The sequence below is a fragment of the Sinocyclocheilus anshuiensis genome, unplaced genomic scaffold (genome assembly GCF_001515605.1).
Source record: "Sinocyclocheilus anshuiensis isolate Anshui unplaced genomic scaffold, SAMN03320099.WGS_v1.1 scaffold1024, whole genome shotgun sequence".
NCBI classification, from domain to species: Eukaryota; Metazoa; Chordata; class Actinopteri; order Cypriniformes; family Cyprinidae; genus Sinocyclocheilus; species Sinocyclocheilus anshuiensis.
The window spans coordinates 811,750-824,896 of NW_015552843.1; the positions used below are offsets into that span (position 1 = coordinate 811,750).

Genomic DNA, 13,147 nt, shown 5'->3' on the forward strand with positions numbered 1-13,147 from the left:
TGGATCAAAGAAGAGTGTTTGTTTTTGCTTTGTAATAAGAGTTCGGCACAAACGCGATTCATTCACTTGGTGAGCATTTTTACAGCTATGTGACTGTGACACAACCCGTCAAAAGCCTTATATAAACGCCGCAGAATAAGCCTGAAAAGTTCTCAGAGGTGCAACAGCGCGTTCATATACATGTTTTCCACGCAGAGTATAAATGGCTGTGCATTTATTTGTGTTTTTAACTCGATGGGAGCGAAATTAAACTGTCTGAATGCGAAGCTGTGCGTGTTGTCTGTCTGCCCTCTTCCTCCTCCGCTCCGCACCACGCCCACTTTTTTAGCGTTTTTTTTTTATCGTCCCTCCAGCTCCACCTTGGTCAGTCGTCGACCATCCGCCGCCTCGTCCCTTCGGCTCTGTCAGGCTCCTCCTTCCCTTCAGCTCCACCTCGGGCCTCTGTCGCTCCGGCTCCACTGCGGCCTTCCAGATCCACACCTCTGCCTCGGTCGTCTGAGCCATCTGCTCCGCTTTGGCCCTCCGGATCCTCCCCGTCGCCCTGGCTCATCAGCTCTCCGTCTCTGCCTCGGGCTCCTCCTCCACCTGCTCCGCCACCATTGGTTGGTCCCCTGGAGTCGTCAGCACTTCCTCCACCATGGCTCCTCTCTCCGTCGGCTTCACTGTGGGTCGCCTTCATGGCTGTGGCCTGGGTCCCGCCTGGCTCCGCCTGCTCCAAGTCCCTCCTCTCTCCTCCCTGGCTCCTCCCTCCGTCTGGTCCGCCCTGGCTCCTCCCTCCATCTGGTCCACCCTGGCTCCTCCCTCCGTCGTCACCACCCTGGATTCTGTCTGCCAGCCCCCTCCCGGTTGTCCGTCCTCAGCCCGACCCTCCATTAGGATTGTCTGCCACTCGATGGGAGCGAAATTAAACTGTCTGAATGCGAAGCTGTAATTGTTGTCTGTCTTTCTTTACAGTCTATGGTCTCCCCTCTTCCACCTCCCCCTGCGCAGCACGCCCACTTTTTTTTAGCGTTTTTTAAAACTGTGGTGAGAACTAACCAGTGCTGAAATGGGGGCCATTGGTTGGTCCCCTGGAGTCGTCAGCACTTCCTCCACCATGGCTCCTCTCTCCGTCGGCTTCACTGTGGGTCGCCTTCATGGCTGTGGCCTGGGTCCCGCCTGGCTCCGCCTGCTCCAAGTCCCTCCTCTCTCCTCCCTGGCTCCTCCCTCCGTCTGGTCCGCCCTGGCTCCTCCCTCCATCTGGTCCACCCTGGCTCCTCCCTCCGTCGTCACCACCCTGGATTCTGTCTGCCAGCCCCCTCCCGGTTGTCCGTCCTCAGCCCGACCCTCCATTAGGATTGTCTGCCTGCCTTCCTGCCAGCCCTTTGCCGTCCTCTGTTTCCATCCCAAGTCCACTCCTTTGTCTGCCCCCTAAGTCCCCCTCCCTCCCACCCTTTTTTTAGTTTCTGTGGCGCGAGGTCGCGCCTTCCGGTAGGGGGGCGAACTGTCACACCCCTGGACTGTCTGTGTGTGTGTTTTGCTCCCCATGTGCTCTCCGTGACCCAGTTTCTGTCTCCCATGTGTGATTGTATGATTTGGTTCAGGCGTGTCTCATCTATTATCCCTCGTTTAGTTCTGTATTTAAAGTGTTGTCTGTTCCTTGGTTCCTTTGTCCAGTGTTAAACGTCATTCCTATGTGTGCGTTCCTGCCTGCCCTGTGTTACCCCTTGTTGTGGTTTAATAAAGACTGTTCTTCGTTTTTTTTTTAAAGTAGTTCTTTTATATTCACTGTATAAATTTTTAACATTTGTAAAAGTATTTTCTGTAACTATTGCTTAACATACAAGATGTTATGTATGTGTGTTTTCAGTTTTTCCAAGTCTTTATTACTATGGGGGCTATGCTATGTTCTTTTGTATGACCTGTAAGCAAATATTGGTCTTTGAGTGTTATATATAATAATAATAATAATTTTAAAAACTTCACATTTCAATGCTTCTCTCTTGTTTCGATTTATTAAAAGTGCTGCTAAAAATTGTCATAGATGTGTTTCAGTTATAAGAATAAAAAACAAAATAAGTTTAATAGTTCAAAGTTATGAAGAAATTATCAAAAAATTGCATGCACATGGCAAGATTGTGTGCATTTTGCTTATAAGTGTCTATTGATTTGTTGACTCGTACCAAATCCATGAATTTTGTCAGGCTTGTAAAAACCACTTGTACACCCTTTTGAAGTCATAAAAATAGTTGCAATATCTTCTAAACAGTTCAACATATCAGCACAAGATGAGGTAGAGATCATCAACAGCATGTCTTGAAAGCCCCTGAGAACACTGCATACAATGCCACCTATTGTTTTTGACATTTTTGCAAAGAACTTAATTTTGAAACATTCTACAAATGTAGATTTCTCTTTATCTCTACATTAATTGCCTTATGTCAACAATGAAAGTATTTTTATTGTTTTATATATATTTATATAGTTATTTTTTATATAATTTTTGACTTTACATAATATTGTTTGTCCAATATTTTGAAGTGAACAAAAGTTTATTTTTTTACTTATACAAATTTTGACCAAAATCTGGCAAGATGGTCTTGGAGCCGAGCCGCACAGAAATGAAGAAACATAAATATAGAAATACCTCTTGGAAGTTGAGCATGCCTGTGTATAATGTGACTCTTCAGCTATCAAGGTAATCATAAGCTGTGTTACCATTAACTTAACTTTGCATGTTACTCTGGTTAACATGCAGAATAACTTTTTTGTGAGCTTATTCTCACACCTAAACCTCTCCTTGGCAGCCTGTTGGCACACTCTGCTATGCCACTGGCCCTGAACCTTTAAGGTCATGGGTTCAAATCCAGGGTGGCACATGCCCAGACCAGAAGAGATACCAGAAGTGGTGCGAATGTTGCTTCTGTTCCAGACGTTGGATCTTCCGTGTGGGTTTGCCTTGAATCAGAAACGTGTTTTTGTTCGTTCTCATCTGAACTTCTGTTCGTTTTTGAACTTCTGTACTTCTGCACCCTTCGGGGGGTTGGCTTCGTAATCGCTGCTTGCAGCTATATTTTTATAAGATCCCATGAGTCCTGATAAATACAATTTGAACTGAAGTGCTTCTTGTTGGAAAACACTCTTACCAGAATATTTTTCTGTTGGACTTGTGTAGGCCTACGTTTTTACTTTATTTTTTGTTAGAAGTTAAATTATTAAGCAGTGTAGCTTTTTTCCCTTGTATTTTATGTGGTGACCACTGGGAGGTGCTCTGTGAATATTATTTTCTTTTTTGGTTTTCTTCCCTGACGTGATGTATGTTGCAAAGCAAAAATACAAGTTTCACGCAAGTTTGTTGCGTTCTAACAGGATAAGGTTATGTGTCTTTATTTAAAATCAACACTTCTTTTATAAAGAACACTGCTTTCTCACATAATGCAGTGAAGCAGCCCGTGCATTGACTGAATAATCGATTCTCGAGAAATCGATATCAACCAATTCAGCACCACCATCATGGACAGCACCTAGTAACGTCGCACGTAAGAAGGTACAGTATATCTTAAGCAGCCTCCTAAGGTATAGTTCGGGGAACATGCCTAGAAATGGTACACCTTTAGTTAAGGCATTATGGCAAGCCGTTTTGACTTTTATTCCTTCACATATGAATTCTTGATATCAACAATTCAATTTTCACTAGTTAAAATGTTAATTCTTGATATCAGGAATTGGATTTCTACTAGTAACAATAGCTATTTTTGATATCAGCAATTACATTTCCACTAGTAACATATGCTAATCCTTGATATCAGAAATTAAATTTCAACTAGTAAAAACTATAATTCTTGATATCTGTAACTGTATTTTCCCTAGTTAAAAGTCCCCATAGGCTGCCATTCAAATTCAACTGTTGATATCAAGAATTGATATCTTACTAGTTAAAATTCCAATTTCACATATAAGAAATACAATTCTTATTATTAAAAGCCTTTATTTTTGATACCAGTAATCACTTTTTAATTTTTCAGTTAAACAAAATGTGTGTGAACAGCTCAGACCAACTTAGTGGAGGATAGCCTACTTCTCTCATCTTCTGAGGAGAGCAGTTAAGTGACAAGCATATTGATCCATATTGTTATCAAGTTTTAAATTTTTACTTGGGTTTATGCATAAACGTGCACTACCATTACCTTCTATCACCTTTTCCCTTTAACATTGTGAAGGGCTTACAAACTATATTGCCTTTACTTCTATTAGAGGTGCAATAGGTGATTGTCTTCAGAAACATTTTTTGTTGTGCTGGTTGTAAGTCTCTTCACATCCCGATAGCAATCATTAAGTCAAGTGGTCTAAATGTATTTATATATTCTGTGGAAGGTGTAGGACCAAGAAATGTTCGTTCAATCAAAATGTTCGTTCTGAGCATCTTCATTGACTTTGTGCTTTACATAAAAGAAAAGAAAATAATAATAACAATAAAACAGTAGTACTTGTAGTACTTTTACTAACTGTACTATAAATTTTTCTCGGTTAGTGACATATTATGTATTGTAGTAATGTTGTCTCTGGTCGTCTGGACTGTGTGCATTCATGCGTTCAGGGGGCGTGGCTTTGGACGGTGATTTGCAGGGAGGGTGGGACGTTCGCTTTCATTGCTATCAGGCTAAAGTTAGCATTTTCCAAGATGTCCTACTGCACCTTTAAAGGGATAGTTCCACGAATTGTTGAATAAAGTCATTATTTTTGTTTTTTTTGCGTATAAAGGTATTCTCGTAGCTTCGTAAAATGACGGTTGAACCCCTGATGTCACATGGATTATATTACCGATCTCCTTGCTACGTTTCTGGACCTTGATCGTGGTAATTACATTGCTGTCTATGGGAGGGTCAGGGAGCTCTCAGAATTCATCAAAAATATCTTAATTTGTGTTCCGAAGACGAACGGAGGTCTTACGGGTTTAGAACGACATGAGGGTGAGTAATTAATGACAGAATTTTCATTTTTGGGTGAACTAACCCTTTAAAGAGACTCACTGTCTAAACTCATTTGTGTACACAGACAGATGCTGTCAAATCCCACAACCTCATTATCTGCCATTCATTTCATAATGATGGATGTAAAAACATTGTCAGGACATTACACTGAAACTTGGCCTTCATTACATTTATTTTGTGTTATTATTTTGTGTTTTATTTATTATCTATTTATGCATGTTCAGTGTCAATTATAATTTATTAATGTATTCAGCTAATAACTGTTTTTAGAGCCATGTCATTTTAGTACAATTTCCCATGTCACTTAAAAAAAACACACAAATTCTTCTCCAGTTTGCTTTATGTAAACCCTAGTAGATGCTACAAATTATTTACATTTACATTTAGCAGACGCTTTTATCCAAAGCGACTTACAAATGAGGACAATAAAAGCTGTCAAAACTAACAAAAGAGCAACAATATATAAGTATTACAGAGCAAATATTATAATATTAGTACTATGTTAATGAAAATAACTATTATTAAAAAGGTTCATAACACTTTTAAATTTCGACATAACACATTTATAGCACATAAAGCATGGTTCATTATGGAAACTTTTGAATTTAGTATGAAACAGTCATCCGTTTTATTCTCTTATTCTCTAATGTCATTTTTGCAACCGTCATTTCTTTTGAATGCAGTATTTGATATATTTAGTCAAAATAACAGTGTGTTTGACATGTTTGTAATGTTTAAGAGAAAATTATTAAAATTGCAGAATTAACTTTGTGATGTATGACTGTTTATTGCTGGATATTGTTAGTAGACAAATAAGTAAATCTGTGAGAAGGTGAAACTTGTATTTTTTTCTCAAAATATCCACAAGCAAAATGTGTCCTTAGTTGAAAAAACACCCAGTGTACACTGTTAAAAAAAAGAAATCAGTGAAATTTTCAGAAAAATTGGCCGGAACTTTACCATAAAATATTGTAGCAACTTTTTAGGTTTTGTAGCCTTACATTTACAGTAAAAAACATTTTTCATTAACTGAAATAATGTTCATATACCAAAATGACTAAAATCTGTCACACAACAATAATATTGTTGATTGTTTAGTATTTTTCCCTAATAAAATTGTTTTGTGTATGGATCTTTGTTTTATACATTCATTCTGGACTGGGCGTTGTGTCACTTAATCAACCTTTAAATGTGACCATGGACCACAAAACCAGTCATAAGAGTCAATTTTTGGAAATTTAGATTTATACAGCACATGAAAGCTGAACAAATAAGCTTTCCATTGATATATGGTTTGTTAGGATATGGCAATATTTTGGCCAAGATACAGCTATTTGAAAATCTGTAATCGGAGAGTGCAAAAAAATCTACATATTGAGAAAATCGCCTTTAAAGTTGTCCAAATGAAGTTCTTAGCATGTTATATTACTAATCAAAAATTAAGTTTTGATATATTTATGGTAGGAAATGTACAAAATATCTTCATGGAACATGATCTTTACATAATACCTTAATGATGTTTGGCATAAAAGAAAAATTGATAATATTGACCCATGCAGTGTATTTTTGGCTATTACTACAAATATACCCGTACTACTTATGACTGGTTTTGTGGTCCAGGGTCACAAACTAGCATTTATGTTGATCTTGGTCTAGAACTTATTGTCATTTTGTCATTTTCAGCTCTTTCCAGAATGCAGCTGCTCGCTCAGGTGTTTCAAGAGGAGACCTGCCATTATGTGGATCCTAGACAGAGAAATTGATTCTCTGTCTCAACGAGTCTGCAGTCAGTTGCAAGAAGCCCTTTGTCACACACTTTTCATTATAACTAAGGGATTTCCTGATTCCTTACTGTTGGGTCTTGAATGTTCCAAGATACCCAAAGACTCCATAAGCTGCAGCTGATGAGGAAATCTAAAGTGCTACAAATCTGTGACTGAAAATCCAGTACTTCATTTAATGTGTTGAAGAAACCATAATGAAACTCATGAAGTCTGGTGAAGAAATGTTTGCCTGCACTTTCAACTGGATTAACCTGCACTTCACTTTGTACGAACATGATTAAGTTAAGATTTATCGTATCCATTGCTGCTGTTGTCGCTTTGAGCGTTAAACTTTGTTTCAGTGCGTGTGCTCGTGCTGAATATGAGGTAAATGGAGAATGCTGCCCCATGTGTGCACCAGGTACAGTATACATTGTGTAATGTTGGGTTCTGCCTGAAAAACTGTTTGAATCAGTGACAAACACTTAAAGATTTTTCAGCTTTTATTAAGCCAAAAAAATGTTTTCCAAGTTACAATTTTCGATTTTCCATCATAAAAACCAGCTCTTAGAAAATGTACATTTTGTGTAAAGTAAAATGTTTTGTTTGGCTATAATCAAATGTCTGCATGTAAAAAATGGAAATGACTTTCAGTTGGGAAAGTGAGGTCATATGCTTATTTGAGAAGAAAGTCATCAGTTTATACGAATATTTGATTCTGATGACACTGAGGAGGTCACAATCTTATGACAGAGCACAACATTTCACTAGAGTGACTCAAGAGAATTAATGTTTTTCATATTTTACATTTGCAGGAAACCATGTTTATTGGGATTGCTCTATAGATACCAGCACAACTTGTGTTCCATGTCCTGCTTCAACTTATTCAGACGAACCCAGTAGTTCATCAAAATGCTTTTCTTGCTCTGTGTGTGAGCAAGGTGAGTAGGTTCCACAAAATGAAGATTTGGAATAAAGAAGAGATTTCTAGTACATTTATTGAAATTAGAATGTGTGTTATATTTGCACAGGAAAAGGACTAAGAGTAAAGAGAACCTGCACACGCTCTGCAGATACTGTTTGTGAGCCACTAGATGGATTCTATTGCATTGAGCGAAATAAAGAAAGCTGTAGATTCACTGTGAGACATTCTGAATGTAGCCCTGGACAATATATCATACAAGCAGGTAAATGATAAAAATCTATGATATAAATGGACAGTGCATGAAACACTTTTTACATACTGACAAACTGACATAATGTTGACTGTCTCTGCAGGTACTAGCTCCATTGATACTGTATGTGCTGACTGTACAGGTGACACATATTCAGATGGATCGTTCTCATCCTGTTTACCACACACAAAGTAAGTGCTCACTTATGCTGTTTAAGAGTGCTGTTAGTCATCATTTTTCATCTTATCCTGGTTTTCATTAACAGATGTGAGGACATGGGACTTACTGAAACAAATCAAGGAATATATTCTTCTGACACTGAATGTGGAAATCCCCATACTGCTGTAGCAATCATTGCTCTTAGCATTGCAGTTACTTTAATATTAAGCGTTTTTGCAGTTATACTTATTCTGAAAAAGAAACAATCTCAAAATTCTGGTAAGCATTATTTAATTTGATAAAAATCTTTTTTCTTTTTTTTATCTTTTTTTTCTAGTATGAGATCTAGTTGTTTTTCCTATAAAAGATTTAACCATATTAAATAATATACAACTGATTTTTTTCTGTTAGCATGGTTGGGCAACTGGGTCTCTTTTTTAACAATTATTCGTATACACTTTATATATTGCTGCAATTAGCAAAAATATAGTGATGCAGTGAGGATTATATTATTAGTTAAATTACTAATAATTTTATCTTGTTTCTGTTCACACAGGTATAAATTAAGGTATAATTACAGAAAATTATTGAAAACTTTTTTCACATTAAAGATAAAGAAATAAAACAAATATTTACCAAGTTTTAAATAACAAAATGTGACTATTTGTTTTTGTTGAAAGGAAACAGAAAAGTATTTAAATACTTTTAAAGACATATCCATGTCAGCTAATGTACAAGATGAGAAACTTCAATGGCATAATATTAGATTTATTTATGAAAAAATATTTTGACTTTGAGATAGCAATGCATAACATTATTTGTGTTTATACAAGTTGAAAAATAATGCATTCCTTCATTGTGTTTTCAGTTGTTGCTGGCCGAAAAAATATTGAGGCAGACAGACTGGAAGAACAACAACAGTTTCGACTCGATCCACATGAAGGAGTTTTCATGTCTGATGTCCAGCAGCTACCCCAAGAAAAACCCCTTGAAACAAACTGAGGGGCACTTAGGATTTTCTTATGAAGTATTGTGTGTTCCAAGCCTCAAAAAAGAAAAAATGTAGCAGCAATATGAATATGAGCTAACATAACCATATTACAAAACTGTATATTGTATATCTGCATTATTCACTTTCTAAAACACTTTTTTAAAGAAACAGTATGTTAAATTTGTTTTGTTTCAATAAATATTTTTATAGATTTGTTAAATTTATTCATTTGTCGCAAATAATATTAAAGCAGGCTCTTTTTAATAACACAAAGTAAGTGCTCTCTTACAATTTATTTAGTATACTTCAGTGATGACATATAACCTTTCAAAGCAGTTTCAGCACTCTATATCATTTAATTTTGTTTTTTTATATTATTTTATTTTTTACTGAATGTTAATTATTTGTATTTACATATTAGTTGGACGGCCCACTATGAAAATTTCAATGAATCGATTAAGCTAAATACAATGTTAACAGGAAACATCTCTTTCAGACAATAGAGGGCACTCTTCATCTACAGAGACAATCGTTAGTTTCGATTTTCCGTGATCGCAATCCCCATTAAAAACACATAAGAACATTATTGTGAACTGGCAGTAAACTGGGCTTGGTCTATCCGACGCCATATTAGGAATACAAACTGAAACAGCGCCGCTATATTTTAAGACAACCAACGTCTGTGACTAATGTTTTGTGAAAGTAGAAGAAGTGATATTAGCCCTGTATCTGCTGGTAAGTAGTTTTAAAGTTTTGTTATTGAGGAAAACGCGTGACCTGCAAGTTTAAAGTCCAAATTAGCATATCACGAGACGTGTTAGAAATACAAGCTGAAAAATATCGACCAATATAGGTTATAGCCTATAACTGTGTTCATTTTGTCTTTGAATCACTATACTATTATAGCCTATGATCGTACTATTTCTTGATGTCCTTCATTTTGATTTATTTCTAAAGTGAAAGTGATTTTACCCATCTCCTCCACCCACGTAGATTCCAGTTAATCCAGTTCAGCTGTTTTCATGCAAGAAATCTTACATGATTATATTTTACCGACTGTTGCATAGCTACTTAATAAACTGGTGTTTCTTCAACTCTGAGCACTTTGTATCTAAATGAACAGTTTTTATGTTTTTTCATATACAGTCAAACCAAAAATTATTCAGACACCACATAAAATTTTTGATGTTTTTTTTACTAGTGTGTGCATTATGTAAGTGAGGATAGCAAAATAAAGTGAACTGTGACATATTATGCCCAAAAATTCTTCAAACAGTTACAGTGGACGAACAGTAAAATTGATAAAAATTTGGGACCAAAAAATATTCAGACACTTTGACCTGTGTTTTTTCCTTAATTGATAATGCAAACTTTTTACACCACAGACTGAACAAAATTAAGCATTGCTTGGTAATTGGTTGACCTATTACTGTATCTAATTGTGTACTTAAATTTAACAGCTGAATAATTTTTGGTTGATTGTAATCCATTACATACCTTTCTATCAAAGTTATCTGACATTATCAAGATGAATTTGTTCTGACACAGTTTAACTCTGAGTTCTTGTCATTTTATTACCATTTTCCAAACTATAGCGAATAAACTGTGATAATTTGTGAAATGTTGAAGGTGTCTGAATAAATTTTGGTTTGACTATTTTATTATTATTATTTTATTTTATTTTATTTTTTTTACATTGGTCTCACACTATGAAAAAGATGATTACTGTCAAAAAAAAAATCCTTTGATTTTCTGGAGCTCAACCATCCAACTACACTTTCAACAGGTACTTGATACCCTCCTTAAAATGTGTATAAATTTTAACCTTCAAATTGTAACTGGTTTCCTAACAATTATGCATTTTCATTTTTCAGTTTAACAAAACGTGTGAACAGCTCTGACCAGCTTAGTTGAGGATAGCCTACTTCGCTTCTGTTCTGAGGAGAGCAGGTAAGTGACAAGCATATTAATCCATATTGTTATCAAGTTTTAATTTTTACTTGGATTTATGCGTAAACATGCACTACCATTACCTTCTATCACCTTTTTCTTTTAACATTGTGAAGGGCTCACAAACTGTATTGCTTTTGCTTCTATGAAAGAGACTCACTGTCTAAATTAATTTATGTACACAGACAGATGCTGTCAAATCCCACAACCTCATCATCTGCAGAGAGAAACTGCCATTCAGTTACACCAAAACACATAATGATGGATGTAAAAACACTGTCAAGACATTTTACACTGGAACTTGGCCTTCATTACATTTATTTTGTGTTATTATTTTGTTTTATTTTTTGATCTGTTTATTCTTGTTCAGTGTCAATTATCATTTATTAATGTATTCACATTCAGCTAATAACTGTTTTCGAGCAATGTAATTTTAAGTACAGTTTCCCATGTCAATTAAAAAATAAAAGTACACAAATTCTCAAAGTCCAGTTTGCTTTATATAAACCCTAATAGATGCTACAAAGTATTGTAGAGTAATATAATATAAGTAATATATTAATGAAAATAAACTATTATTAAAAAAGGTTCTTTATAAGACTATTAAGTTTCTATACTTTCATTGCACGTATGCATGATTCATTATGGAAACATAGTCATCCATTTTATTCTCCAAAATAATGTCATTTTTTCCAACTATTTCTGTTGTAGAATGCAATATGCATTTGATATATTTAGTAAAAATGACAGTGTGTTTAAAATGTTTGTAATGTTTTAGAGAAAATTATTAAAATTACAGAATTACCTTGTGATGTATGACTGTTTATTGTTGGACATTGTTAGTAGACAAATAAGTAAATCTGTGAGAGGGTGAAACTAGTATTTTTCCTGAATATCCACAAGCAAAATGTGTCATTAGTTGAAGAAACATCTAAATGTACACTGTTTAAAAAAGGGTGACATTTTCTGAAAAATCTGCAGTTGGCAGAATTTGACCATAAAATATTGTAGCAACATTTTAAGTTTTATAACCTTTACAGTTTTATAAAATGTACAGTACAAACATTTTTTCATCAACTGAAATAATGTTCATATACCAAATTACTAAAATCGGTCACACAAATACAAAACACTATCATGGTTACACACAACACTAAAATAATGCAGTAAACATTAATTTAACATAAGATGTAACATACAACTCTATAATGTGCTTAACTGATGAGAAATAACTATGAAGCAGTTATTTCAATTAAAAAAATCAAATGTTGGCTGACAAACAGAATTCAGGGAATTTTTTTTTAATGTATTATAGGATGACCTATTCTTTTACACTCCTCAGAACTGTACATTTAGCAGTATTTTACTGTAAAATTACAAAATGAAATCCCGTTAGATCTATTAACAGTTTTTCACCATATACAGTAAGGAAACTTACCATTAAACAATTAACAGGTTTTTATAGTATCATTTACAGCCTTTTGCTGCTGAAATTTGTAATAATTTTCTACAGTGTATAAACAAGGAGGTTTACAATGAGCTGATTCTTTTTCTGCTTTTTCTGTTTCAGTTTGTTTTCCAAAGAATGCATATGTCTGCAAGAAGCTTGTGGAAACACGACCTGTACAAGAACTGAGTCTTGAAGAATCTTGAACTACTGTCGCCTTTTCTCTGTTTTCTACGAAATCCCTCCATATTGTTTACTGTTAAGGCACACATCAACCAACATCACAGCATGAGAAGCTTCTGAAGGTTGTGCTGTAAACAGCACAGTACTAATGACATGCAAGAAATGTTACATTGACTGAATAGATCTAGACTGTGACTATGTTCGCTTTAAGGATCATTATTCTTATTACACTTATTGTTCCTCTTAACTATAAACTTTGTTCTTGTCAGTGTGCCCGTGCTGAATATGAGATACACAAGCAATGCTGCCCAATGTGTGCCCCTGGTAAGACTGCAAGTTATAACATATAATGCTTAACTTTATTAATATATGTTTTCATCTTTATGTGTTTATTTATTTGTTTATTTATTTACAGTATTAGAAGTTTGTTGTTGTCTGCTTTATTCTGCCATAAATCATTTGTTTATATATATATATATATATATATATATATATATACAGTATCTCAC

General features: G+C 35.3%; 2 protein-coding genes across 2 annotated transcripts in view; both read left to right on the forward strand.

Moving 5' to 3' along the window:
* Positions 1-7,008: 7,008 nt before the first annotated feature.
* LOC107667989 (tumor necrosis factor receptor superfamily member 14-like) lies at positions 7,009-12,661 on the forward strand. The gene is made up of 6 exons (XM_016459721.1): positions 7,009-7,154; positions 7,549-7,674; positions 7,765-7,920; positions 8,012-8,099; positions 8,174-8,346; positions 12,579-12,661. The coding sequence occupies exons 1-6, from the start codon at positions 7,028-7,030 to the stop codon at positions 12,659-12,661; spliced, it is 753 nt and encodes a 250-aa protein (XP_016315207.1). The 5' UTR covers positions 7,009-7,027.
* The window catches only part of LOC107668047 (tumor necrosis factor receptor superfamily member 5-like), an 8,302-nt gene continuing 4,797 nt past the window's right edge, over positions 9,643-13,147 (forward strand). Inside the window, exons 1-2 of the mRNA XM_016459796.1 lie at positions 9,643-9,793; positions 12,579-12,962. Coding sequence (XP_016315282.1) covers positions 12,836-12,962 — 127 coding nt within the window. The 5' untranslated portion in view covers positions 9,643-9,793; positions 12,579-12,835. The remainder of the gene's footprint in view (positions 9,794-12,578; positions 12,963-13,147) is intronic.

What these genes read in the sequence shown, in the direction of transcription:
- LOC107667989 (XM_016459721.1), top strand. Translation starts at nt 7,028, where the DNA reads ATGATTAAGTTAAGATTTATCGTATCCATTGCTGCTGTTGTCGCTTTG. An exon ending in CTGCCCCATGTGTGCACCAG is followed by an intron (nt 7,155 to 7,548) that starts GTACAGTATACA and finishes TTACATTTGCAG; the next exon opens with GAAACCATGTTTATTGGGAT. An exon ending in GAAACAATCTCAAAATTCTG is followed by an intron (nt 8,347 to 12,578) that starts GTAAGCATTATT and finishes TTTCTGTTTCAG; the next exon opens with TTTGTTTTCCAAAGAATGCA.